The following is a 26,425-nucleotide window of genomic DNA, read 5'->3' on the forward strand; positions in this document are numbered from 1 at the left end:
TGAACACAGGGTACAGTGCCATGCATTCATATATCTGTTTTGCAGAGTAGTTATTGTAACTATGTGTGTACAAGGCAGTGGGACAATGGAGGTGGCCGTGACATGCTCTGTACCTGAAACCATAATGATATGGTATATTTATGAGGTGGCAGATTACAGGTACAATAACTTCATTTTTTAATGCTCCCTTCTGTTCGAAACAAAATGCTGCTGTTAGCAAAAGAAAAGAAAACCCATAACAAATTCTAGTCCGTTTTATCCCCTTTCCCCTCATGCGCCAGGTCTTTTTTTAATGTATATTTGTTTTTAATATGAACTGAGTTGTAAAGGCGAGCATGATTTATCACAGGGGGGAGATTTTAAGCCAGGGTGAAGTAAATAAATGGGGCGGGGCTTTATCCCCTGAGTCCTCCTACGCCAGATTCAGATCGATGTGCTGCGACGTTCACTGAGGACACGACAATATTTTAACATTGTCAGCAACCCCTCAATACACCCGCCCTGCAAAAGATGGGCGAGTAGGGCGTCTGTGTGTGCGCGCGCGCGGGGGGGCGCATTCTTAATTCCCCGCGTGCCAACTAACAGCCTTCCCGAGAGGCTGCATCCCTTTTCCTCCCCCCCCCCTTCGCTTCAAGCCACTTTAGGGGCCTGAGGAGGTCGCCTCAGGACCAGTGCAGAACCGACCCGCCAGAGGGCGGCCACGTCCGCTACGGACGCCTCTCCGCTCCCCATAGCGAGCTGCCCGCCCGCCCGCGTTCCCTCCTCCCTGGCTGCCGGCTTGCACCGCGGCGCTTGCGGCGCTAGGTGGTGCTGCCCGCCCTGCTCCTCACGGTGCAGCATGGCGGCGGCGGCGGCGGGCTCCTCGCAGCCCCAGGCCGGGGCCACCGCCGCTGCCCCTCCGGTGGCGACTGAGGAGTCGTCGGACAGCGAGCCGGAGCAAGAGCCCGGCTCCCCGCAAAAACTCATCCGCAAGGTCTCCACGTCTGGCCAGATCCGCCAGAAGGTGAGCGCTGTAAGGGTCGGGCCTTCAGGGGAGAGGAGGAGGAGGAGGTGGTTATGCGCTTCCCCCTCCCCTCAGCCTTCTTCCCATCCTCCATTTCATTCCCACTCTCTCCTCCCCAGACCAGCCCCGGGTAAACGGCGCTGCCGTGCAGGGCCTGGGCTCTCCAGCAGCCCTTCAGCGCGTTCCCCTAACCCGGCCCTCTCGTCAGTAGCAGGGGTGGCACTTCCATCGCCCTTTGCCCTTCCCCTCATGGTCTATGCCAACCTCCCCCCCCTCCAATGGCTACTGCGCTTTGCAGGTTTTATTAGGGCCTTCGGCAAAAAAAAAAAAAAAATATGCCCGTGATGGTGGTGGTGGTGGGGAACCCCTCATCCACCTCTTGCATCCTCCCATCTATCCCAATTGCTGGGTCTCCCAATGAGGGAGGGCGAGAGGGCACACAGGTGAGCAAGGGCCAAGGCAGCAGCTGGTCCTTGCGCTGCCCTGGCATTTCATCCACCTGAGTGAGCAAGGTGTGGAGGTGGGGCTGGGGGAGAAGATGCTTCTGCTCCTTCTCCTGAGCGAGGGCACCCTTCTTGAAAGGGGCAGGGGTTGGCAGCGTGCTTTGCGACACCCAGGAGGAGGGAGCCAATAGAGGTGTGCTTGACTGCGCTTGCTCTCTGGGTAACGCAGTGGTTGGGATTGGGGCCCAGGGTAGTTGTGTATCTATGTATTTCGTTTACGAATGGCTTCCCGTGGAGGCGGTTTCACCACACAATAAAAAACCATATACAAAACAGCTGCATATATAAAAAATAGTATAGGCCCAGCCCTTGCTGTCACACGGAATTGAGGGAGAAGGCAGAGGAGTGAGTAGAGGCAACTGTCCCTGCAAGGAGTCATCACCTCAGCTTTCTTACCCGAACATGCTGTCTCTCACTCTATTTCTCAGTGGGTTGTGTGGTGGGCTCAGCTCTAGCCACCCAGAGAGAGAGTGTAAGTAAGCCATTTACCTGCCTGCTATCTCTCTCTCTCTGACGTGGCAGTGATACCCCAAAAATATTTCCCAGAGGGGCTACTAAGGTGAGAGGTGACAAGGCACCGTCTCTTTCTCCTTCACTCTCCTTATCTAGGTGGTAAGTTAAGAAGCTGCCATGTCACCCAAAGTTAATGCATCCAACTTTGGTGTAGCCCATATGCAAAGTGTAAGCAACTAAGTGGAGTTGGTGACCGTCTCCGCTTTCTTGCCCTCCACTGGGCAGAGGTGGACTTTAAGAAAGAGTAGAAACAGTGATCAAGGGGAGGCACAATCTTTCTCTGGGCAACATGGTGGTTGTGATTAGGCTTAACAGAGGTATCACTTGGATAGGTGAGCAACTACTGACATTGGTAAGGAGCAATGGTCTCATCTCACCTGGCTGTAAAAGGGCAGGTAAATGAGTTATGTGGAGGTGAGAAGTTATGGTAAGCAGTCATTCCAGAGAGAGAGGGTGGGGGTCTTTGCTGGCAGATAATGAGAAGTGAGTGCTCCTTTCAGGTGGCAGCAACTAATGTGACCTCCATTGTATGCTCACCTAGCATACAATGGATACCTAGTGTTCATCCAGCCTAGCAAACAAGCAAGCTTTGTTCCCTGGTAACTGAGAAGGAAAGAAATGGCAGGGGCTCAGGAGGAATGAAGAAGGGGTGTCACCTCACTCTGCCTTGATGGTAGGCCTAGTCCAGCTCATTTCTATTCTCTCTCTCCCTCTTCTGGGTGATGAAGTGGAAAGGAACAGCTACTTCAGCTCTGCACCCTCTAGGTGTCTTAGGGGTCCAGTCTCTACTGCAGCTTAGAAAAAGAGCAGGTGGGTGAGCAGAGGTGGCTCCTTGCAACTGTCACATTTTTGCTTTAAGTCATGAGTGACTCTGGGCAGAAGGGTCTGTGTGGAGGTGGAGAAGAGAAGGTGTTTCTGCAAAGAGACAAGGAGGAGGGACTCTACCTATTGAAAGGTGATCCAAACCTCCCAAGGGGGTTTCCTTCTGTCAGAGGAGGCAGTTCTTCCTTGGTGAGAGTTGGTCAATTCCCGTGTTCTCTCTCAAAGTGTGTTGGGGCTTTGGCACCTTCCCGACAGCGCTGAGTCCTGATGCTAGGCCCTATGTCTTTGTCATCCTTTGTATGTGCGCGCACACACAAATTCACCTGCTTCATCAGGATGCTTAGAGCTGCTTAAATGTCCCCACTTAACCCTCCCTAGGGCTTCCTGCAGTGTCCCATACCCATTTTAATTTTACTACCACAAAAACTATTGTTCCTTAATGAGTTTGGAAATTTAGAAGAGTGTTGTATCTTGTTCTTTGAACTGTGCATCTACAGTGCTTGCTGTGTATCTCATGAACATTTCCATTATTCTGGCACGGGTTTGATTATTTTGAATGACCAGCAGCAATTCAGCCAGGGAAGCTTTTCCTATTGCTGCATCTGGTTGCCAGGAAAACCTGCAACCACTGAATTTCTACGTGTTGCAACATGGTTATGAAGCCATACTAGGGGGAAAAAATAGAATCTTATTGGAATTACCCCTGGTGTCTCTCAGAAGTCTGCAAATAATGGGTTATGTTTCAAGTTGTGAACCCAGCATTCGAAATCCCTATTGTTCATCCTGGGAGCATTTGCTGCCTGCAAAGCTTCTCGGATGCTACTTGTATCTTTGACGCAGTGTTATATGTACTTCAACTGAAAGGCTTCATACCATATGGTTGCATAGCAATAACAGCAAAAATGAAGGATGAAAAAATCATACATCATACAATGTCGTGTGACATTGAAATGGTTCAGCAATGTGTTTCACATTCAGGAGGAGAAAAACTCGGCTGGTTCACACATAATGCTAAACCAGGAATGGGGAACCTATTTCCCTCCAGATGTCGTTGGACTGCAGCTCCCATCAGCCCCAACTAGCATGGCCTTTGGTCAGAGGTAATGGAAACTGCAACAATCCAACAGCATGGTTTAGCACTGTGTGCATGATTTTGAATTGGCTGGAGTGAAGCCTTGGGCTCGCTTACCCCTCTCCCTCTGCTACATGGATGAACTAAGGACTTGCACAGTGTTCACGTTTCACTTTCCACTAGTATTTCCTTGTTACATACGAACCATTGATCTTGTTTTCAAACGTTGATTTTGGTTTCTGCAGAAGCTGATGGGCTACAGAGTAGGAGGAAAGAGGAGGCATGGAAATGGGGGTAGTGCCTACTGTAAGAAATGACAGTAGAGGAAGGATGAAAAAGGGTGTGTGCAAAGGGGGAGTTGTAGAAAAAGGAAGGAGGAGTTGACATAGGTATGGGAGTGAAGATGAAAGCAGGGATACAAAAGGGGCTGCAGAAAAGGAACGGATGGTGGCTTCATTACTGGGTGAAGGTAAAAAGGGTGTTTGGTAGTTAGAATGTGTGGAGGAGGAAGACTCTGGGGTGGACTCTGGGATAGGGGTTGCAGAAAAGGAGGGGGGGAAGCAGGCATGGCCATGAGAGGAAAGGTGAAATTTGGTACAAAATGGGGCTGCAGATTAGAAGTGGAAGGCTGGGATGATTGCTTGATTAGGCACAATATTCAGCAAATGGAAGTGTGTTAGTGAGGGAATGGTGAGCAGAGGCCCGTAGTTAACATATATTTGGAGAGAACTCTGTGGGGAAACTGGGGGTTTCAACCAATATTAAGTTTCTGAATGACACATTGTTTTCTTTATTAAATTAAGTCTGGAAACAGCTTTAAGTTTAAGATAGAAAAATCACTTCTAATTTCTGCTGCATTGGTCAAACTTATGAATACATAGTATATATAGATTGATTGATTGATTGATTGATCAAACAAACAAAGAAACAAACAGGAGGAAACCTCATAAAACATGTAGTTAAGCCTACTATTGACATTGTAGTATTAATGCTGAAGTATTTTCTTCTGGGGTACTGATTTAAAGTCACTGGTAGTGACATCATAAACTGTTAATTGATTACTTGCTTTTTACCTCAGGTAGCCAAATTCTTTGTATATGGAGAGCCGCTATCTATACTTTGGGGAATATGACATTTACAGTTGGAGAAAATTCCTGAACTTCATCTTGTTTGAAGATGGACATTTGAAATTCTGCTTCCTTAAATGCTTTTATCATATTTAAATAGTACACTTGAAGTGACTCCCTTAGGAATAGGAAAGGATCCAGCAGTCTCAAATTTGGACTCTAAGCATTGGTGTGAGTGAGAAAAACAAAGAATGAGCCTTTCCCAAATTAGAACGTTTTAATTGCAGTAATTAGAGATATGACATGGATGGATACGTTTTATATTTTGCCATAGTTCATATAAGGCCAAACTCCGTTCTGAATTCCCACTTAATCACTTGCCATGCTTTGCATCATTTCCTACGTCAATGTGGTTGTAAAAAGCCTAAACACTCTACTTGTGCTATGTGAATATAAACATTTTAAGTACAAGGATTATAAACAGAAATTGTGTATCGCCATTAAGCTTCCATTGCTTTAATCTAACAAAAACCTCTAGCTAAGCAGTACTGGATTCTCAAGATAACAATTTTAGAATTACCAATTGCTCTATTTTGTGACTTGCTATCTTAATTATGTATACATTTCTACATTTACTTCCGCTCTAGCTTTTGATCACCTTTTCTTTTCCAGTGAGAGATGGAAGACAAATGCATGATTAATGTGTATACTGTGCATGTCATTTTGAGGGTTTTCTTCAAAACTGACTTGGGTTGCTTCCATGCTAGAACTCTTTAATGCTGCTGAGGAATTGGGTTTCTGCAATTAGGTGGTAGTGGAAGTAAGGCAGATTCTTCACAGCACACAATATAGCATTATGTTATCCAGTATCTTGGCCAAGATACTTCTTTAATGTCTACTCATATCTAAGTTCAGCTAGCTAAGATGCTTTACATTGCTAATGGCAAGCTTCGTGTTTGCTGGTTCAGACATGTTACTGCTTTCTGGGAAGTGTGGTTTGGGGATTAATACTCATTTGTTCCCTGTTTAGTTAGCCCCCACCCCCTGACGGTAATATGTGTTAAATTAATGACTTCTCTTCCATTGTAGCTTTTTTATCTTTTCTTTCCATTACAGTAAAGTATTGCTGTTTTACAATAATGAAAAGAAAAGAGTGGGGAATGGTGAGAAACCACTAATTTAATGCACACTTTGGGAGTTGGGAAATTGGCCAAATGGGCAATTCAGCACTATTCCTGCAGCTGCACTGGCCAGGGTAGAAATGGCTTGAACCTGCAGACAGGTGCTTTCTGTTTAAAGGAACAGTTACCCTTAAAAGCTCTAATTGCATGTTGCCTGTCCATGATGAACAGGCTGCTGCTGCAAAAAGAAAAAGCCACAAGTCGGGCCTGAAAAAACACTGGGCAACAACACAGAAAACAATGGAATGTAATAATCTGAGAGTGGTTTGTGAGGATTCCCCATAAGAAGTGAGTGGAAAAAAGATGGCAGTTCCAGAGAAAAGGACAACCCTGATGTTAATTTGAGCTTTATAGCTGCTCAGTCACATAAGGTTGACTATTTAAGATATAGGAAGGTTCAACAGGTCCTGAACAATAAAAGAGAAATATGCACATGACAGTATGCTTCCAATAAACCACAAGAATATATTCTAAACATATATTTCCACATAGGTACCTTAGGTTTGTTCTTGCTGTTACTCTGAACAATTACTGGCCTTGCGGAGTTTCTGGAATTGTAATAGTGTTAGTTCTCAGCTATGAATTTAGTCTCCTAAATCATCCAGTGAGTTACAGTTTAAGTGCTCATTGCAATAAATCTCAAGTGCTAAGGCACTGCTTTGCTTGCATCTCAACCATTGGCAAGATGATCTAAAGTGTCCTGAAGGCCTGAAACATGGCTAGCCAGAAGATTCTGTTTTTACTTTAGTTTCTTATTCATGCTCACAAAGCAATCAAAGGTTCCTGTAATTTAGCAGTGTGCACTAAAGAACAGGTGGTACCTCTAGCACAGGCATAGGCAAACTTGGCCCTCCAGATGTTTTGGGACTACAACTGCCATCATCCCTAGCTAACAGGACTAGTGGTCAGGGATGATGGGAGTTGTAGTCCCAAAACATCTGGAGGGCCAAGTTTGCCTATGCCTGCTCTAGCATATAACATTGCTGCTTAAGATCCTTTTAGACTAAGCCCAAGTGACAGCCTCGCTTAGTGATGGAAGCAGTAAACTGAAGGCAGACTGGCTGTGTTAAAGAAAACTGAGAATCTGGAGTACAGTACTTTAATAACAGAGTTTTGTGTGTGAGAGAGAGATTCAGTAAAAGCATAATACTGTATTATGCATTAAAAGCTGTGCTATGCCTTTATTCCAGCAGACCTGTAGAGAGATACAGGATTTTGGGAGAGGTGTTAGGTGTTATGAAACACTGAATTTTGTAGTACAGCCTGCTTTGTATTACTCATACTCCTGTCTTTACTGACCTTTGCTGATGCACAAGCTGGGCTGGAGGGAAATGGATCAACAAAGACTCAGATTTTCCCAAAGAACGTTCACTTTACAAGTTGACACCCATGGCTCTCTGTGTTTTCCAGGTTCCAGGAACCAGAAAAGCATTTCTGTGAATTGATATGAATGCTTAGGAAGTAATTGTACAAAGTTAGTTATAGACACAACACTGGCTCCATGTTGCTCCTGACTTCCCTTTAGTCATTGGCTGAGTTTACTTATTATTTGGAATATTTACAAACTACTAAACATTACAAAATACCATAGCAGATGTATAATGACAATAAAAATATAACAAAATAAATCAGATACAACAGTTCATGATAACATAAAAAGAGACCTCTGAATCATGCCAGTGGCTCTTCTAGTCCAGCATCATGTTCTCATGGAGGCCAACCAGATGCCAGTAGGAAATCTGCAAGCAGGATTGGAGCACTAGAGCACTCTCCCTGCTTGTGGTTTCTAGCAACTGGTATTCAAAAGCATTTCTGCCTTCACATTTTCCAAAGGGAAATCTGATGCTGCCCACAAGTATCTGGAAAAGCCTCTCAAGAAACCCTGTGGAAGTAGGAAATATTTTAGCATCAACACAATATATACAATATATGTTGGAGCTTGTCTAACTTAAATGGGCAATGTGTTGCAGAAGCCAGGTTCCATTGCATTGAGGTTGTCATGTTGTCACACCATGGCTGAGATGCATAGATTTGAGGCCAGGGATCTTTTCCGTGCAGATCACGTGTTCTGTAAGTGTGTCTTGGCTGTGGTTCAAAATAGAGGGTAGGATTGTATCCTAAGCATCAATTACCCATCTAGAATGTGGGAATAATGATTACTTCCCTTGCATGGGAAGGTAAATATTATGAAACATTTAGTGCATTAAAATATATAAATGAGAAATGTGAATGCAGATTTTTAAATAAAATTAAACCAGTATTAATTATGTTGCATAATATTTTACAATCTGCAGTATTTTGCTGCTTTAGAATTCACTGTGTTTTCTGGCGCTTATGTTGTTTTATTAAGAAGAAGTCTTATTTACATCATTACTTTGTCCTATTTTTAACAGTGCGGTTTACCTGTAGTTTGCAGTGCAACAGGACGTGGTGAGGACCAGCAGCAATAAAGACCTTAAAAATAGTTGCCAGCTAGCTAAAAATAGAAATGTGAGACAAAGTAGTTCAGACAATATATTTTATTTAAACTTCTGTATGTGTGTTGTTGACCAGGGCTAGTAAAGCAATGACACATTCAGTCATATTTGCTCCAGATTTTCTCAAATGGTTCCTCTTCTGTAGACGTGTATTTTCAATTCATGATTAGAAAGTGGAAAAAATGACCAGATGCAGGCATAATATGAAACCGTGGTATGTGCTAACCATAGTCAAGTATCCATTGTTTGAGCTTCCAGATGTGTAGCAGACAAACCATGGTTGCTTGTATGCTTGTTTCCCACTTGTTTCCCACTGGCTCAGCATCCAGCTTCACAAGTTCACTCCTGCCTCCTTGTTGTAGCAGCCTTTTGAGGCAAAGCAATGATCCTAATTGATATGTTAATAGTGTATGAATTCAGACATAACAACAAACCACAGAGGACCTTTTCAGTAGTCCCATTTTCTCCCTGGTTTGTGGAATGCTTCACCTGGTGAGACCCACCTAGTGCAGACTTTGTCATTTTTTCAGCCCCAGGTCAAGATGTTTCTCTACTCCCAGGTGTTTGATGTGCTAATGGTGGTTTTCTCATCCATCAACATTATGCATAACATGCACCTGCATTATGTGCAGCTCAATTAATGTTTTCAGGGCACATTACAATCATTTGGAACTTGACATCCTTCAGAATGGATTCACTGACTAGTTTAAAGTGTTTTGGTGCCTCTTCAGAAGGTTATGACATCAACTTGCACACCTGAAAAAGAAACATGAAAATTTATGTATTTAGCATTTATGTTATATAAGAAATAAATAATGAATGCTTACAGACAGCTCACCCCATCGTGGGGATTCAAACCGCCAACCTTCTGATCAGCAAGTCCTAGGCTCTGTGGTTTAGACCACAGTGCCACCTGTGTTCCTACTAACCATGCCCTTACTACCATAAAAAACAAACTAGTAGGGAGTTTGGGGACAGTTCATTTCAGTTGAGGAAACAATTCCCTAAAATATTCTTTGATTTGTTCAAATGGGCAGTAGACAGCTGTAATATTTTGCTGCTACATGGGTACTCCAATAAAAATGCACCTAATTTTCTGGTCTTGTGCTTTGCCACTCACTGTAGCACAATTCCATAATTCCAAACTATTTTTAACAACAGCAACAAAAAATTAAAGCCTGCAGCACAGGGCAAGAGGCCTTACAGGATTAGAGCCAGAACCTACACATGTTTATTCAGAAGTAAACACTGCTATTTTTAGTGGAATCTCTCCTTTCTAATCCTAGACATGTGGTTTGGGGAGAACAGAATTCTCATGTGCCTCTTGTTTTGCAGTGTCCCTCCCACTTGAAGTTCTAAGCGCCTCAAGACATTTACTTATTTTACAAAATGCGTAATATTAGAATTGTGTTCTTCAGGGGAAAGGACCTGCATTGCGGGACAAGAAACAGCTCTGTAACTGAATCTGTAAAGTTTGTGATAGAGAAAGGAGGGATTTTCCCAGCATATCATTTCACCTACCCCAAGGTCAGCTCCTCCCAATGTGGCTCAAAATTCGAAATTTTTCTGACCACAACTGCAGAGATGTTGCTCTTCTATTTCACTCCTTTACTCAAAGTCAGATTTTTTTGATAAGAAAAAAGATGAATGAGCACTGGGAAAATGTATATTTATGGAATGATGACTGCATCATGTGGACCCCCTGTTAAATATGAGTTAACAAGCCATAGCAATTGCACAGTAAACGTCGTCTGGAAGCAGACATTATTTATTTTTATGTTCACAAATGGATTCCTCCAAACTCACAAACAACATGGGGTTGGATCCAGACTTGCATTTCTGTGAACAAAAACAGAAGAGACTGAGCTTTGGTGAAGGCTCCTGCTGGAGGAAGGAGGGAAGACAACTTTCTCTTATAGTCCAAAACTCCACCTCCCATGCTGTTCTTGCCAGAGCATGTTTTCAGGGGTCTGCAGAGGAAAGGGGGAATCTGCAAAAATTGCTTCTTCTCCAGCACAGCATCTTGTGGAGTTCTATCCATAGCTAGTCTGGATCCTGCTCATAGTGTGCATTCTCATTCCTTAATATGGAAAAAAATAAATATGGAAATACCAAAAAAAGCTGCCACCGGATTAATTTCATCTGTAGTACATCTTCCAAGATGTCATCATATCTGAAATCTAATATTTAACTTATCTTTACCACACTGCAAAAAGGGACATTCTTATCATAATTTCAGTTAGTATGCTAACTGTGAGTCTCCTTTAAAGATTATGTGATGCTTAGAGTAATGATTACTCACTGCCTGAAGACTTAGTGATAGCTTGAGAATTAGTTGATGAGTATAAATCCCATGCAGCCCCTGTCTCTTGGTTCACATAGGCCACTAAGCTAACAGAAAGGGGAAAGAAAGCTGTTTTCATGACTGCAGTTGAAAGCTAGTGAGGTGTATGTAGTTGCTACAGTATTGGACTTGGATGTGGAAAACCCAAATTCAGAACCACACATGGTTACAGTGTTCAGTGGGTAACTTGGTGCAAGTTACAATGTCTCAGCCAGTTTACTTTAAAGGGTTGTTCTGAGGACAAAGCATATCTCCAAGCCCCCGGGGTCCATAAGTTTTGGCTGGTCTTGCTGGCCAAGCCAAAAATTGTGGTCTCCAGCTCATCCACCCTAATTTTTTCCTGAGTGGCAGAAGCTTGGTGGTGGGGAAAAGTGTGTGCTTTTGCATACAGCATCCCAGAAGTGCTTTGTAGTGGCATCCATTCATTCTTGAAGATAAGGCCACTGTGCAATGTGTGTTACTGAGTGCCAGTGCTCAAAGGTACACAGAGCACCCTCAGGTCACAGTGCCTAATACTCCCACTCCCCACCTTTCCTGCTCCAAAGCAGGAATACGGGAGTGGAAAGTAATTACTGGTTTGGCCCTGTGTGCTAAGGATCTTCAGGAGCCTTCCCCTTGGAGGTGCAGGACAATCCCCAGCCTTCCTTGCACCTTTGGAAATGACAGGGATTGCCACACAACCGCCTGAATGATTCCACCCACTTCTACATCTAGGTGGAAGGCTTGCTGCTCACCATGCATGCCAGAGGCAGTACTTATTGAAGTATGTTCACTTTTTAACACACTTATTCACAACTTTGGTGTATTCTCAGTTTCATTTTACACATCTATCACACGTGTTTGAATGGACAGGCTCTTCTTAAAACATGGTGGTTTAGATATTAGTACAGTAGTCTTTTTGTTGTTGTTGACTTCAGGGTTAGTGTTTGGCTGGAAAATGAATAGGTTTCAGCTGTCAGTTGGAATACAGAATCTGCCACCCCCTTTCTACAACTCTCCCTCTTATCACTACAATGTTGCCTCTACATTAGCTGGACAAGCAAAGTCCTGCAACTCAACTGGATATTGTTGATAAGATGTGTATAGCCAGTAATATGTACATGGGTCTACAAAAACCACCAGCTGAATCAGAGCCATCTGACTTGGTTAAGTTTAAGATTATCCTGATGACTCCTGTGCAGATGGCAGAAAGCGGGACCTCATGGACCTGTAATAATAAAATAAAGGAAGTAACCATAGATCCTGCGCAGTCAGGAAGTGGTAGAAGGCACAAATCCTATGCAGCCTCTGTCTTTTGGTTCACATAGGTCACTCCGCTGCCAGCAAGGGGAAAGAAAGCAGTTTGAACAACTCTTTGCAACTACTCATTCCTCTTTTAAGGAGTCATTGCATCCTTTGGGAGGGAAGTGAGGTTATTGAATTCCAAATTAATTCCTGGTAATTGTTTTAACTTTCAGTTGACTAGTACATGCATTTATTCCCAGTAATGATGCAGATAATTAAAATATCATTGCTTCATATGACTGACTGGTTGCTATGGGATTTAAGAATAAATTCCTATAATAAGACAGTTTATTTTTGAGTGAGGAGGCAGAATAAGATTTCTCCCTTTATCCATTTGCTGTGGATCACTGTTCACGTAATAATACATGACCAGATGTTGAAGATAGATTCTAAGTTCTTGTAAGGATTGTAAAGGGAGGATAAGGAAAATGTCACATTGCTTTCAACCGTTACCATTTCATCAGATCTCATTGCTCAGAAGCATTCACCAGTATCAGAAGGACTGAGCAATATGCTAGCTGGGAAGTGAACATCAAGCCAAAGAAAAGCAGCAATGCTTGAAAAAGAAAACATGCTATAAAGTCATCTTGATCTTATCTCAAGCCCTTTCCGCCCAAACCCACCAAAGTCTTTACTAAGCTGTCTGCCTATAAATAGAACAGCAGCTCTCTTGCAGAGATGGGCAGCTGTAAACTACAGGCTTTTTCTCTCCCCCAGCAGCATCTGTGTTGTGTGAGAGGCAGCCCAACAACTATGTCAGGTTGTTGTTTTTTTGCTAGCCTTTCATGTTTAAGTCGTGTACCTATTAGGTTCCTGTAGATAGTCTAATGCAGGAAAATGCATTGGTTTACTTTGGGGGACAAGAATGTTGGCAGCCTTTTTGGGTGGTGTTGTTTTCTTTGAAAGAGCATTCTTTAAAAGAGATGGAGGAGTGCTCATCATTTGCACAGGTGAGTTTGTTCTGTAGGTATGAATTCAGTCCCTGAATAGACTGGAAACAGGGTTGGGGTATCAGTTCACAAATATATGAATAAAAAGAATAGAATGGGAATTGAGTACAGAGCATCAGTCTTACAAACTTGTGCTTAAACTGCAGGTTGATTAAATACAAAATCAAACCAGCAGTCTGCTGGTTGAACCTGAAATATTTCTTTGATCAGGATGCGTTGGTAGGAAAGTTCCAGAAAACAAGCTAAACTGTATAATTTAGGATCTGTTGTTACCCTTTGGGGGGCTGATATTTGTTTCTATTTTAGTTCATCAAATCATGAACCATTCAGTTGTACTCCCAGTAGTTCTTCAAACTATTATTCATGTTTACCACACAAACCTTGCCTATATTTAGCCTGTTTTTAAGTCTTTGGACTATTGGATAATAATTTTCAGTTGTTTCTTTAAGAGCCTCAGTGGCATTTATCTTCTTATTCTGCAGACCAAGTTTGGGACTCTGCATAATTTCCTGAAGCCGCATATTCACAGGATCTCACCAATAAAAATTCTCAAGATTTCTGCCCAATACTTTTTTTTTCTTTTCTGGAAGATATCCATTTTTTCATGGGTGTAGGGTATGAACTAGGAGATGTGTTCAAACCTGCCATAGTAGTATCTCTGTAACTTACCTGATACCTCATGGAACTCACAAAATGGCAGTTCCACCTCCAGTAGCCTATCACTTTCATTCTTTGATGTAGAATCCATCACTGCCACTTTTTCAGTTCTTTCATTTACTTTCAGCTCATTATCTTTCTAGGAGTAGCAGTTTGAAGGCACAAACTCTCCTGATCACTTAGGACTCTCCCTAATTTTATTTATCGTCTTTGATATTGTAGAGCTCTTGTGAAACTCCTCTGCCATGCTGTGACTGATTTGAGACAGGTATAGGAAAATTAGGTATGGTTAAGCTCAGCTGTTCTTCTGCTTCTTCCCTGTAGTGCATCAATTGGCTCCCTTGCTTGAGTCATATGCAGCTGGTTTTTTTTGTAGAGCACCTGAGCTTTGATTGTGGCATGCCATTATGTGGACTGACTTGTGGGAGGTATTTATGATCCTTTTTGATCCCTTTCAGTTTTTACTGGAGGTAGGAAGATGGGTTTGCTGAGCCAGTGTGGTGTAGTGATTAAGAGCAGTGGACTCGTAATCTGGTGAACTGGGTTCGATTCCCTGCTCCTCCACATGCAGCTGCTGGGTGACCTTGGGCTAGTCACACGTCTTTGAAGTCTCTCAGCCTCACTCACCTCACAGAGTGTTTGTTGTGGGGGAGGAAGGGAAAGGAGATTGTTAGTCGCTTTGAGACTCCTTAGGATAGTGATAAAGTGGGATATCAAATCCAAACTACTACTACTACTACTACTACTACTACTATTCTTCTTCTTCTTCTTCTTCTTCTTCTTCTTCTTCTTCTTCTTCTTCTTCTTCTTCTTCTTCTTCTTCTTCAATTTTCGGATTTCTGCTTTGCGAGGTGCTGAAGTATCAATTCCTGAGGCTGTGGGGGATGGAGGCAGAACCTTTCTGTATGGAAACCATGCTTTGATACACTTTATTTATTTAACCCAATTATTATGCTAAAACGTTTTGAGGACTCCAGTGATTTTATTTATTTATACAAAATATATTGTCCACTCTTTGTTAAAATAATCCCAGAGCAGGTTATAATATAAAAGTAAATACATAATACACAAGGATTGATATCTAACATTAGTTACATTCAAAGTAGAGTCACTGAAATCAGTGAACTTAAATCCATTGATTTCAGCAGAACTGCTCTGAGTATGACTTAGTTGGATATTGCTTTATAAAAGTATAGCATTATAATGAAATACAGTAGTTCAGTAAATCAAGGAGGGCAAGCTGCCCAGCTCCAAATCCAGTTTAGCTACAGGCTGGATGGATAAATGAGTTGTTAACTGACACTGAAAACCTATTTGGGTTGGTGTGGTACCTTTACCTTTACCTTAGTCAAATATGTGAGAGGAGAGCATTCCACAGTCAAGGTGCCAATATTGAGTGATTCCATCCTCCAGAAATTATTGGTTCTATCTTCCTATATTATTTCAGAATTTACTTGTCTGCAAATTGTTTTGTATTTTTCTCTGTAAAGTGTGTGGTAAGTGTGTTGTACCAAACCTTTCCTATTTCCTCACTGTATATCTGTTGAATCTCACTGAAAGTCATAGGAAAACAGTAAAAATTTCTCTCACAATTTCACTTTATAGTTCAGGTCATTCTGATTTTGAAGAGAGAAGTTCCATGCTAGGCCAAGATGACATTTTTTGGCATATAGCATTTTGCTGATGAACAGCAGTTTGGCAAAGGAAAATATGAAAAAGCATAAATAAATGCAAGTGTTAGGGAGGGGGCAGGCACTTTAAGTTAAGACATCCTATGATTGCAAATAGACATTTGCCTAATAATCTGTGGTGAACAGGAATTGCCTCTGACCAGCTAGGAAGGAAAGCTTTTGCAAGTTGGAAAAAACTTGACTTTTGATTTCTAACAAGTAACTAACAAAGGTTTTGGGGGGCAATCTGACTTTTCAGCAGACTTAGCTACTTCAGCTTTTAATATCTCTTGAAGAATTTTCAAATCACTCAAGTGGGATGTTAAGTTAGTAGGGACTGTATAACAAGGTTATTATTGTATCTTGATTGTCATACTGGCTTCCAGTGAATACCTTTAAGAACACTGCTGTGCTCTATATACAGTATGTTGCTTTTGTAGCCTTTGGTTACAGAACGACCTAACGGACAGCTTTATGATATCCCTGCAGCAGTTTCTCCTAATGATGTTTTCCTACATTGAACTACTTGAAGTACTTGTAGATGGTGCTTTCCTTGGAAAAGGGGCGTATTAAATGGAGCATTAAAACCCCATATTATGACACTTGCTACTGGCAGGAGCTATGTATTTGTAGTGAATTAAAGCTCTAACCTTTGCTTTCGTTTTGTAGTCCTTCAGTTATTGTTAAGATTCTGTGTTGGTAGCATTTTAATGTATCTTTTGGTATTTATTACGTTCTTCAGCTGGGTTAACAAATGTGTATCATAAAGAGCAACTAAATGAATGTCAGCTAAACATAGCCTTGTAGCCTGGATATGCATATTATGTGAATGATAGTGTGTGGGGCTAGATGTGGAGCAGTGAGAAAATGTCCAGAACTGTGTGTAGACAGACTTGGCACTTTAGCCTTGGGAAATGGCAGCCAGCCAGCCAGTAAGCAGTGAGTCAGAGCCAAGAGTATCTGAAAAAAAATACCAAATATAAAAGCTGGAAGGATTATTCCTGTCTTTTTATTACTGCCCTCCACACTCCCTTAAATATGCAGACCGTTTCCTGTGGTAGTCAGATGCTGATAGCTTTACAGGAGACAGGCTCCTGTGTGCTCACTTTAGTCAAACAGGTGAGATCAGAGCCGTAATTGGACAGGACAGAGCTCTGACTTCAGACACTGAGGTTTTTCTTAAGATGTTTGCTGTATCTTCATCAAAGCTTGATAAGATCACCTTGACTAGTTTGAAGAATTGTATCCTTCTCACACCAAGATAATATCTCTCTCACACAGGAAAGGAATCTCTGCACTGTGTGTTTGACTGTTGTTTATTGCACTTGGGTATAGATAAGATCAGCAGCTCAGTTTTATGAATGTGTTGGATATTTCCAGCAGAGGGCAGTCAAACAATAAAGAATATTGATATCAAAGCCAGTACTTTCCTTCTTTTTGTGGTTGGGGAGGGGTAAAATCAGAAAAATTTGCTGTTCATAAAGAAATGCTTCATGAGTGCAGAGGAGGGTGACCAAGGTGATCAAAAGGCTGGAAACTAAGCCCTATGAGGAACAGTTGAGGAGGCTGGGTAGCCTGGAAAAGAGGAGACTGATAGGAGATAGATATCCATCTTCACATATTTAAAGGGCTCTCACATGGCAGATGGAGCAAGCTTGTTTTCTCCTGCTCCAGAGGCTAGGACCCAAACCAGTGGATTCAAGTTACAAGAAAGAGGGTTCCAACTAAACATCAGGAAGAACCTTCTGACGGTAAGAGCTGTTCAGCAGTGGAATGGACTCCCTTGTAAGATGGTAGACTCTCTTTCATTAGAGGTTTTTAGGCAGAGGTTGGCTGGCCCTATGTCCTGGATGCTTTGCTTGAGATCCCTACTTTTCAGGGAGTTGGACAAGATGATGACCCTTGGGGTCCCTTCTAACTCTACAATTCTTTGATTCTATGACTTGATATTTTCTTGACTTCTAGACTATTATAAAAGAGGGCATGCTGATGAAACAGACCAGCTCATTTCAGCGCTGGAAGAGACGTTACTTCAAATTGCGAGGACGAACTCTATACTATGCCAAAACAGCAAAGGTATGTGGCTGTCCATGAAATTATGGGAGGGTAGTAAGGAATAGGACTCATCCAGTTTGTATGACTACAGCACAAGGGTTACTAGCTACTAAGAGTGCTTACTCTCACAAGCCTGCTACTTAGGAGTTCAGGGAAGTTTTTAATGTATGACATATTAGTGTATTTTTGGTATTTGTGGAAGCCGCCCAGAGTGGCTGGGGAAACCCAGCCAGATGGGCGGGGTACAAATAATAAATTATTATTATTATTATTATTATTATTATTATTATTTATTAGGAGTTCATAATTGTTGCTTTACTTTGGTAAAACTATTAACTATTCTAAAATAGGAACTGGTTATCCCTTACTTAAGTACTGATAGATTGTTTTTCTTTGTGTCCATGAGGGCTAGAAACACAGGAAGCTGCCTTATACAGAGTCAAGTCATTGGACTATCTAGCTTTGTGTTGTCTACACTGACAGGCAGCAGATGAAGTCTCTCTCAGACCTACTTGGAGATGTTGGGGATTGAGCCTGGGTCCTTCTGAATGCAAAGCAGATGCTTTACCGCTGAGCAGAACATTGATGCCAAAATTATTACAAAGATATGATTAAATAATAAAAACTGGCATCACATTTCTATATGTAGTAGAAGTTCTACATATATTAAAGGGGGCCTATATTGCTAAGAGCGAAAGGAGGCTGGATCTCCCCAAAGTCTTTTTCTACATAACATTGGTTGACACTGATCCTAACACCCATAGGATCAGAAAGGATAGGTGTCTCTTGTGACTGGATAATGAAAGCACTTGATATACTGTACATGGATTTCACTGAGAAAGTTAGTACTCAAAAGAGCCTCAGCCAAAACTATGTATACCAAGTGTGTCCATTACCAAGCCCAAGGATTATTTTGCTGCTTTCTCGCTTGTTTTATTTTCTGCCCCTTGCTTTTATCTTCTCAGCAGAGATCCTCAATAGCAGAGGATTAGGGTGAGGATTAGGATTCAGCCAGAAGGAGATTTTCCCTGCTCCCTCCCTTGGTAGGTCATATTGACTCACCTGTCAAGCACCTGATGTTACTGTTATGTCAGGTCACCTGCTTCTCCTTTGCAGTGTGACTTGAGTTCAAGCCAGGATGCAAGGAAAAAGGTTCATTTGCACATGCAGGTTGGGTTTAAGCCATGTTTACAAAGAAGCCCTTCTTGCAAGTAGGGGTTGCCTGCGTGTTTGGCACCAAGGGCTGCTTGTGTTTGGCACCAAATTTAAAAGGTGTTGAATGCAAACTCTGCTTGCCAACAAACTGTAAGGAGCACATTTAAAGGCTCGCCATTGGTCTACTTCAGCTGTGTCTTTACCTGTCTCACACCTAACATCATATATGTCTAATGGGGAACAGGTGATTGTGCCTTTAAGAATACGGCCTCACAGGCCTAATCAGGATGCTTGCCCAGGCCTAATTTGACCCATGGGATGGAGGCTCCCCATGCTTGAAATAGACATCTCCTAAAATGCCCCCAGATCAAAAATTACATAGCCAATTTAATTTAATTTTAATCAACGGGCTTCTTTGTACAGTGGTACCTCGGGTTAAGTACTTAATTCGTTCCAGGGGTCTGTTCTTAACCTGAAACTGTTCTTAACCTGAAGCACCACTTTAGCTAATGGGGCCTCCTGCTGCTGCTGCGCCGCCGGAGCACGATTTCTGTTCTCATCCTGAAGCAAAGTTCTTAACCCGAGGTACTATTTCTGGGTTAGTGGAGTCTGTAACCTGAAGCGTATGTAACCTGAAGTGTATGTAACCCGAGGTACCACTGTACTTAAAAGCATCTGGCAGATGCTTATTTCTGGAGTTCCTGTGGAATAATGAATAGTTATTTCTTCAATTTCTTGCCCACCATGCACCACAGGGTCCCAGGGTGGGTTACGGCTACTTAAAAATGCAATATTAAAATCAGTTTAAAACTATATATATAATGAGGTCAGAGGTCAGGGTAAAAAGGTGCACCTTCACTGTGCAATTTGGGAAGTGCAGGAGGCCCTCCAGTTTAGAGGGATGGCTAGTCATGTCAGGAATTCCCCATACGGCAGTGGCTTGACAGGGAAATGGAGTTTTATGGGTTGCCTCTATGGGAGATGCTGTGCAAATTCTTCGCCTTGCCCTCATCCACACACAGCATGCAGGATTTTGAGGAAGCTCCGATTGTTTGTCTTGCAGAATCCATCTTATTCTTTGCCAGCACTAACCACCAGAGGCAGTTCTTTTAACCCTTCATTATATATATTTGATTTGTAGCAGTTATGAAATAAACAAACAACCTAATTGAAGTTTTACATTTATTTTTCCTTTTCCCAGTCAATCATTTTTGATGAGGTGGATCTGACAGATGCCAGCGTGGCAGAATCCAGCACTAAAAATGTCAACAACAGCTTCACGGTAGGATTACTCATCACTTTGTGGAATGAAATTATAAAAGTATCTCAGTTCTATTCACAATAATTCCATTGTTGATAAAGTAAAAGTGAATTTTAGGCACTATTCAAATAATATACAAATCTGTTATGGGCAAATATTATTGGAGTGAATAGGAGATAGTGGGAGCAAGTGGCATTGATATTGATGTTTGCCTCCTATGTGCAGAATGGGAGCATGGGGTAGCATTTCAGGAAAAACGGGAAGATTTTCCCTGTGCAACATCTTTTCCCAGCTAATTTTCCCAATTTTAATCAATAAACACTTAGACTTGATGGTAGGGAAAGTGGTTAGGGCAGAGAGTTGTAAAGAAAAAAATAGTAGATGAGCCAGGGTCAAGTACACACCTGCTGTTTCTCCCCTGGAAATTACTTGGGGCCCCCACTTTGTACATGGGAGCTGGAATTCTGTGTGTGCCACTGAATGTTCTGGTTCAGGTGCAACGCTAAACCACATTTTAGCATTGCAAAAATGAGTTCAGGTCAATGGCTAGTGAAAGCAAGCTTAACCTCAAACCATCATTTATGAAAATGGCTTATTTTACCTAACTAGTAAAAATTACTATCTTTAGGATTTGGACACACTATAACTGGAAAGTCAAAAGTGAAAGCTTTCAACCGCCTTGTGGCCATGTCAGAGGAGTGAGGAGGGCTAATCTCATTTTCACGATAATAAACCATGCTTTAGTGCTAGTCATGAATTCCATATAGACAGACATGAATTCCAAAGAATTTTACATAATACTTTTTGCATGTTGATTGTGACATTTCAGATGATTTTATGTGAGATGAAAAGAGTTAAAAGCTTGGCCAAAATGTACCGATATTCACTTCTGTAAGAGGACAGCATCATTTCCTGTTGCAGCAAATATTGGATGGATCTTCTTGGGTTGTGCAAGAGACAGAAATAAATTGACATAGCAATCCCATTTGGCCATAACCTCTGGGAGTTTCTTGGTGTCCACAGATAGACAAATGTAAGCAGCAAAAGCTAGAAAAAGAGAAGGTACTTGATTTTTTCCAGCCAGTTCAATATGGTCATATTGTTAGTTTCCATTTATGCTGGCAGGAAATTGGTTTAGTTTATTCTGTTTTTATCTCTGCCGCATTTGAATGTTCTGCATGCCTTTGGGATCTGTGCAGTATATATGTATTTTAAAGGATGATGGATGGAACTATTTTTATAGTATGTAGAATTTTGGAGGTTCACAGACCAAAGTATATTGTAAGAATACTTAAGGGATAGTTTATTCAAGTTAAAGGCCTATTTTTCTATAATCCTGTGGTAGACCATGGCATTGTACATTTGTATTGTTAGTATATTTTGTTGGTTAACTGTGACACCAAAGCTGATGCACACCTGGAAGACATGTCCAGAGCACATCTGGTTCAAGTCTATAGAACCAATTGCAGTTGCTGTAGCCTGATTATATGGATAGGGTGGCCATTTTGGGTTTTGAAATCTAGCATAGAGCAGTTGACTACAGGGTGGCTCCAGGGGATGGGGAATAACCTCATGGAGGGAGAGCATGAGCCAGCATGGTGTAGTGGTTAAGAGCGGTGGACTCGTAATCTGGTGAACCTGGTTTGCATCTCTGCTCCTCCACATGCAGCTGCTGGGTGACCTTGGGCTAGTCACACTTCTTTGAAGTCTCTCAGTCTCACTCACCTCACAGAGTGTTTGTTGTGGGGGAGGAAGGGAAAGGAGATTGTTAGCCGCTTTGAGATTCCTTAAGGGGAGTGAAAGGTGGGATATCAAGTCCAAACTCCTCCTCCTCTTCTTCCTCTTCCTCTTCTTTCCTATTTGAGGGAAGCATGCAAGACTAGCTGGATAACTACTGCTAGTTGATAACATTCCTTTTAGGGCCAGCTTAGCAATATAAAATTTCCCCCCAAAATGGAGCTTTTGTGGGGGGGGGGGAGAATAAAAAAATGCAATATTGTACTCTTTACATACGGAAAGTCACTTTGTTACTTTAGGAACATAAAATGCATTAGTTTAGCATGGAATTATCTCTCGTATATTAAATGTTCATTTTATTCAGACAATATTTACAAATTCTTTTTCTAAGTTATCATTATCACTTCCTGCTTCTTCATATTTCTCATCATATTGTTCACCCGTGTTGTAAAAAGCTTCTACCATTTCAGATTTATGTATTATTTGTTTATAAAAATATTTAGACTGCTGTGTTGCCAATATGGGGATGATACTCACCTCTATCACTCTTTTATATGCCATTCAGGAGAGGTTGTGTAGGTGCGGGATCATGTCTGCAGGTAGTGATGGGCTGGATGAAGGCCAATACACTGAAGTTCATGGAACTCACAAGTGAAATTAAACAGCTCTCAATTTTGGCCATTGTTACACATCATGTTAAAACATATTTATTCATCCAGACCCATGGGGTCACAAAGAGTCGGACACGACTAAACGACTAAACAACAACAAAAGAGCATTGATTGGCACCATGTTGGGTTCTCCAGAACTCTACATCGATATTAAAAGTAATTTCTAGTGTTAATTTTGGAATTGGTAGAATATTCTTATTGAGCTACTTCTGCATTGCTGTTCATGGGACTCTCTTAGAAGTAATTGTTTGTGGAGAGAAAGGGGAAAGTAAACCAAGTTTACTTTTTTTCTTGACTGGTGAGTTTATCAAAATAAATTAGGACACTGGATTTCAGCTTCATAGGGCATGCTAAACAGATATTGTCCCTTGGGCTCAGAGACTGAATTCTCAGGTGGGGTTGTACTATAGCCTAGATGGCACCCATGGAACATCAGCCTCAGACTGCTTGGGTTGCTCATGATGAAGGATCCTTGAGATGCAATGTGCCAGGAGTCTTTGTTAAAACATCACCCCTCCTAGATTCTGGAAGCTGAATGCTGTCTTAGTGAATCCACTTGACTGGGATGTTTTCTAACTATTAATACTGTGGCAATTGTGTTTTTTTATTATGATAGAAATGTGTTATACTGCTAGCTTATTGATTATGGGGTGTTGGCAGCAGTTTTATGCTTTGTATAGTTGATATCCTAATTATATCGCAAAAGTTACACTAAGAAAGGTGGCATATAAATATGTTTAAATAACTAAAATAAAGGCCATTCTTAGATTTCTTTAGCAGGGGGTTTTGAAGTTACTTAGGTGATGTGATTTATGAAGATCCTCTTCACCCATGAAGCAATAAAGGAAAGGAAAGGAAAGGTGATCACTTCTGTGATTTATGTACTTCATCCCTTCCACCTTTGGCAGTACTCTTGATCTTTCATCTTTGCATTACTCTGCTGTCATATCCTGCCCGTGAGCAGAATTCTACCAATTCTGGTGCCTTCATTATACACCTTTAGGTGCCAGGCAAAAGCGTTCCTTTTTAACCAGGCCTTAAAATCAGGCCGTCTGCTTGACATGCTATGCCCTTTTAAAATGTGGCTCTTTTTTGGGGGGGGGCTGTTATTGGGTTGTTGTTTTTATTTTGATTATATATATTGTGGTTTTTATGTTGATCTTTTCTGTGAACCACCCTGAGACCTCTGGGTATAGGGCAGTATATAAATTCAATAAATAATAATAATACCACCCTCAGTCATCTGGAAGTGTCTTGTTAACTCAAATTACTCCACCTTTTCTCTTTTGCTCCTTCTTATAAACTGTTTCCCAGAACACCTGTGTGGTGCTGCCGTGCTTTTTTTCCTTCAAATCTTTCCTCAGAACCCACTATCCCCCTGAAACCTCTGGCACAATCTGCAATTCCTCATTCCCTAGTAAAACTAGGTCTCCTCTATGTGGATCTTTAGAGTGATATTTATTATAATGGGACAGCGAAGGTAACAAGGAATTAATTCATTTAAGAAGTAACATGTAGTTAGGTTTCATTTCATTTGGCACTGATGTAAGTTAAAGGCTTCACAGAAGTTGTGACTCTTGAACTGGGATTTAAAGTGAGAAGTAGCACCACATAAGTGTTCTGGGTAAGGAGTTCTAGTTAAAAGAGGCCGCATGGAGGAATGGGCAGAGTTTGTTTAAGAGAACAGGAGACCTTTGTGCAGCTAAATATATTTCCAGCTATAAGATATTTTTAAGCACCTGCTACAAATAGTGGGTGAACCAGATGATCATTTAATCCAGCATCAGATCCTCATCTGAAATAATCATTTTTGGCGATCACTCTAAAATATGATTCCTTCAAAATAATTCAGCAAAACATACTGTCTGGAATGCAGTTTACTCTCCATTATAAACTATTTTAAAACAACATCAATTTCACATTGACATTCTCTGATGTTGGAGATTATGTAGGAGAAAGTTCCCAGATAAAAACTGAGACATGTAGTAAGTGAGTGGGCAGGATAGTTTGCTTGGTACTCCTGTGCTATTTGGAGTTTGCATATGCATGGCATGCAGCAGATCTGTCAATAATCATAATTCTTACCTTAGACCTATTCTCTAAATACTGAGTTGGTGAAGAGGTGGAGTTCAGACTCGTGGAGACTTCCATACACCCTCCTGAGTTAGGAAGTGCCTCTTAGCTCTACCGCAGACCGGAAACAGCATGTTTTCACAGTCAGTGCCTGTCTCCTGAGTTTGCTGCCAGTAGGCGCAAATCTGTCCCTGCTCCTCCTTAAGCAGACAGCTAATCAGCTTCTGGGGAGTTGCACAGAATTCCTCAAAATTGGCTGAATGCAGGAATAATCCTATTAATACCTGCATCAAATTCTGAGGAACTTGCTCATTGTGAAGAAGAGATATAGATGAGGACAGACATGTGGATTAGAAAAATACTGTGTGTGAGATGGTAACAAACAAGTCGAGAGAAGTGGACTGAAAGTACTGCACCAGACGCTGCTGAAGACTGCATCTGCTCTTTATTATTAGAAACCATCAGAAATTCAGATACTTTAGAGTAAGTTGATCAGGCTCTTTCTGACTCTTTTCTGTTTATTTGTAGTTGGTTAATAATAGAGACACATTTCACTCTTCTGTACAGTTGCATAAGTAAATGTTTTTATGGGCTGAAAGTACACAGGAACAGACCTTGCTGCCCGAGGTAAAATTAGAAATGTTGTCATATTTTCCAGCACAGGAAGGTTGTAGATTTGGGGTTTGGTGGTCTCTCATAATGTAACACTGGGTATGCAGTGTTATTTGTTTCTTCTCTCATACAGATGAGATAAAGTTGAAGAGTTGTTTTTATAGATTTAGAGGTGTATGAAAGTATCTATAAAATAGCAGAGTCTTGGGGATGAGAGAGCTTCCTCATTTGTGGAAAGAAGTGTAAGTAAAAACATGTGGCTGTTGTTTTCTCTCATTAAAATTTTCTCATTAGAGTTGGTCCTGCTCTGGAATTGCTCTCCCTTGCTTTCTTCTTGCAGGCTTCCCATTATCTTCAGTCTAGTAAACAAAATGTCTGCCACAGTCTTAGTGGTGCTAGAAGTGGGTATATCTGCCTTGCAAGTAAATATCTGCTTCCTTACTTGAAACTGAAGCTGCACTTTGACATGCTGTGTCCCGTCCCTTGTTTCCCTCCCCCACGAGGCTAGTGGGTGAGTACATTGTACTTCACTCTCTGAGAGTGCAATCCTATGCATGTTTACTTGACCGTAATCCCAAGTAAACAATGGGCCTTACTCCCTGGTAAGTATGTACAGTGGTACCTCGGGTTAAGTACTTAATTTGTTCTGGAGGTCTGTTCTTAACCTGAAACTGTTCTTAACCTGAAGCACCACTTTAGCTAATGGGGCCTCCGCTGCTGCCGCACCGCCAGAGCACGATTTCTGTTCTCATCCTGAAGCAAAGTTCTTAACCCGAGGTACTATTTTTGGGTTAGCGGAGTCTGTAACCTGAAGCGTATGTAACCTGAAGCGTATGTAACCTGAGGTACCACTGTATAGGTCTGCAGCCTGAGTTTTCTGGAAGTACCTGATCCTGTAGCATTGTGTTAATAATGCATTAGTGGCAGAAAAGAAGTCAAGATCAGTGGTTGCTTATTTGTTCAAAAATGTTAAGGACGTTACCTTTTTAAAAATAAACCTGAAGGCATACAGATATCTTTGTTACTGTTTGTTTGCTATAAGTCTGACTTAGTTTTAAAGATTTTTCTGCTTTAAATATAGGGTGTGCTATGTGCCTTGCTACACTCACTGGGACTTAAAGAACTGTCATGTCTCACCTCAGTCTCTCCCTGTGAGAGTAAGGTAAAAAAGGTAAATGACCCCTGGATGCGTAAGTCCAGTGAAAGGCAGCTATGGGGTGCGGTGCTCAACTCATCTTCAGGCTGAGGGAGCCAGCATTTGTCCACAGACAACTTTCCAGGTCATGTGGCCAGCATGACTAAACCGCTTCTGGTGCGA

The 26,425-nt window shown here is 41.7% G+C and overlaps 1 protein-coding gene across 6 annotated transcripts in view; it reads left to right on the forward strand.

Moving 5' to 3' along the window:
* Positions 1-833: 833 nt before the first annotated feature.
* DGKD (diacylglycerol kinase delta) overlaps positions 834-26,425 on the forward strand; it is a 71,602-nt gene continuing 46,010 nt past the window's right edge. For 3 of the 6 annotated variants that reach the window (XM_081007049.1, XM_081007050.1, XM_081007047.1), the window contains exons 1-3: positions 835-1,003; positions 17,509-17,619; positions 19,955-20,035. In XM_081007049.1, coding sequence (XP_080863175.1) covers positions 839-1,003; positions 17,509-17,619; positions 19,955-20,035 — 357 coding nt within the window. In that variant the 5' untranslated portion in view covers positions 835-838. Of the gene's footprint in view, positions 1,004-13,196; positions 13,217-17,508; positions 17,620-19,954; positions 20,036-24,666; positions 24,979-26,425 lie in introns of those variants that run through there. The other 3 variants (XM_081007054.1, XM_081007048.1, XM_081007053.1) reach the window with 3 other exon arrangements.

This window comes from Podarcis pityusensis (genome assembly GCF_964106645.2).
Source record: "Podarcis pityusensis genome assembly, chromosome: 5".
In the NCBI taxonomy this organism is placed as follows: Eukaryota; Metazoa; Chordata; class Lepidosauria; order Squamata; family Lacertidae; genus Podarcis; species Podarcis pityusensis.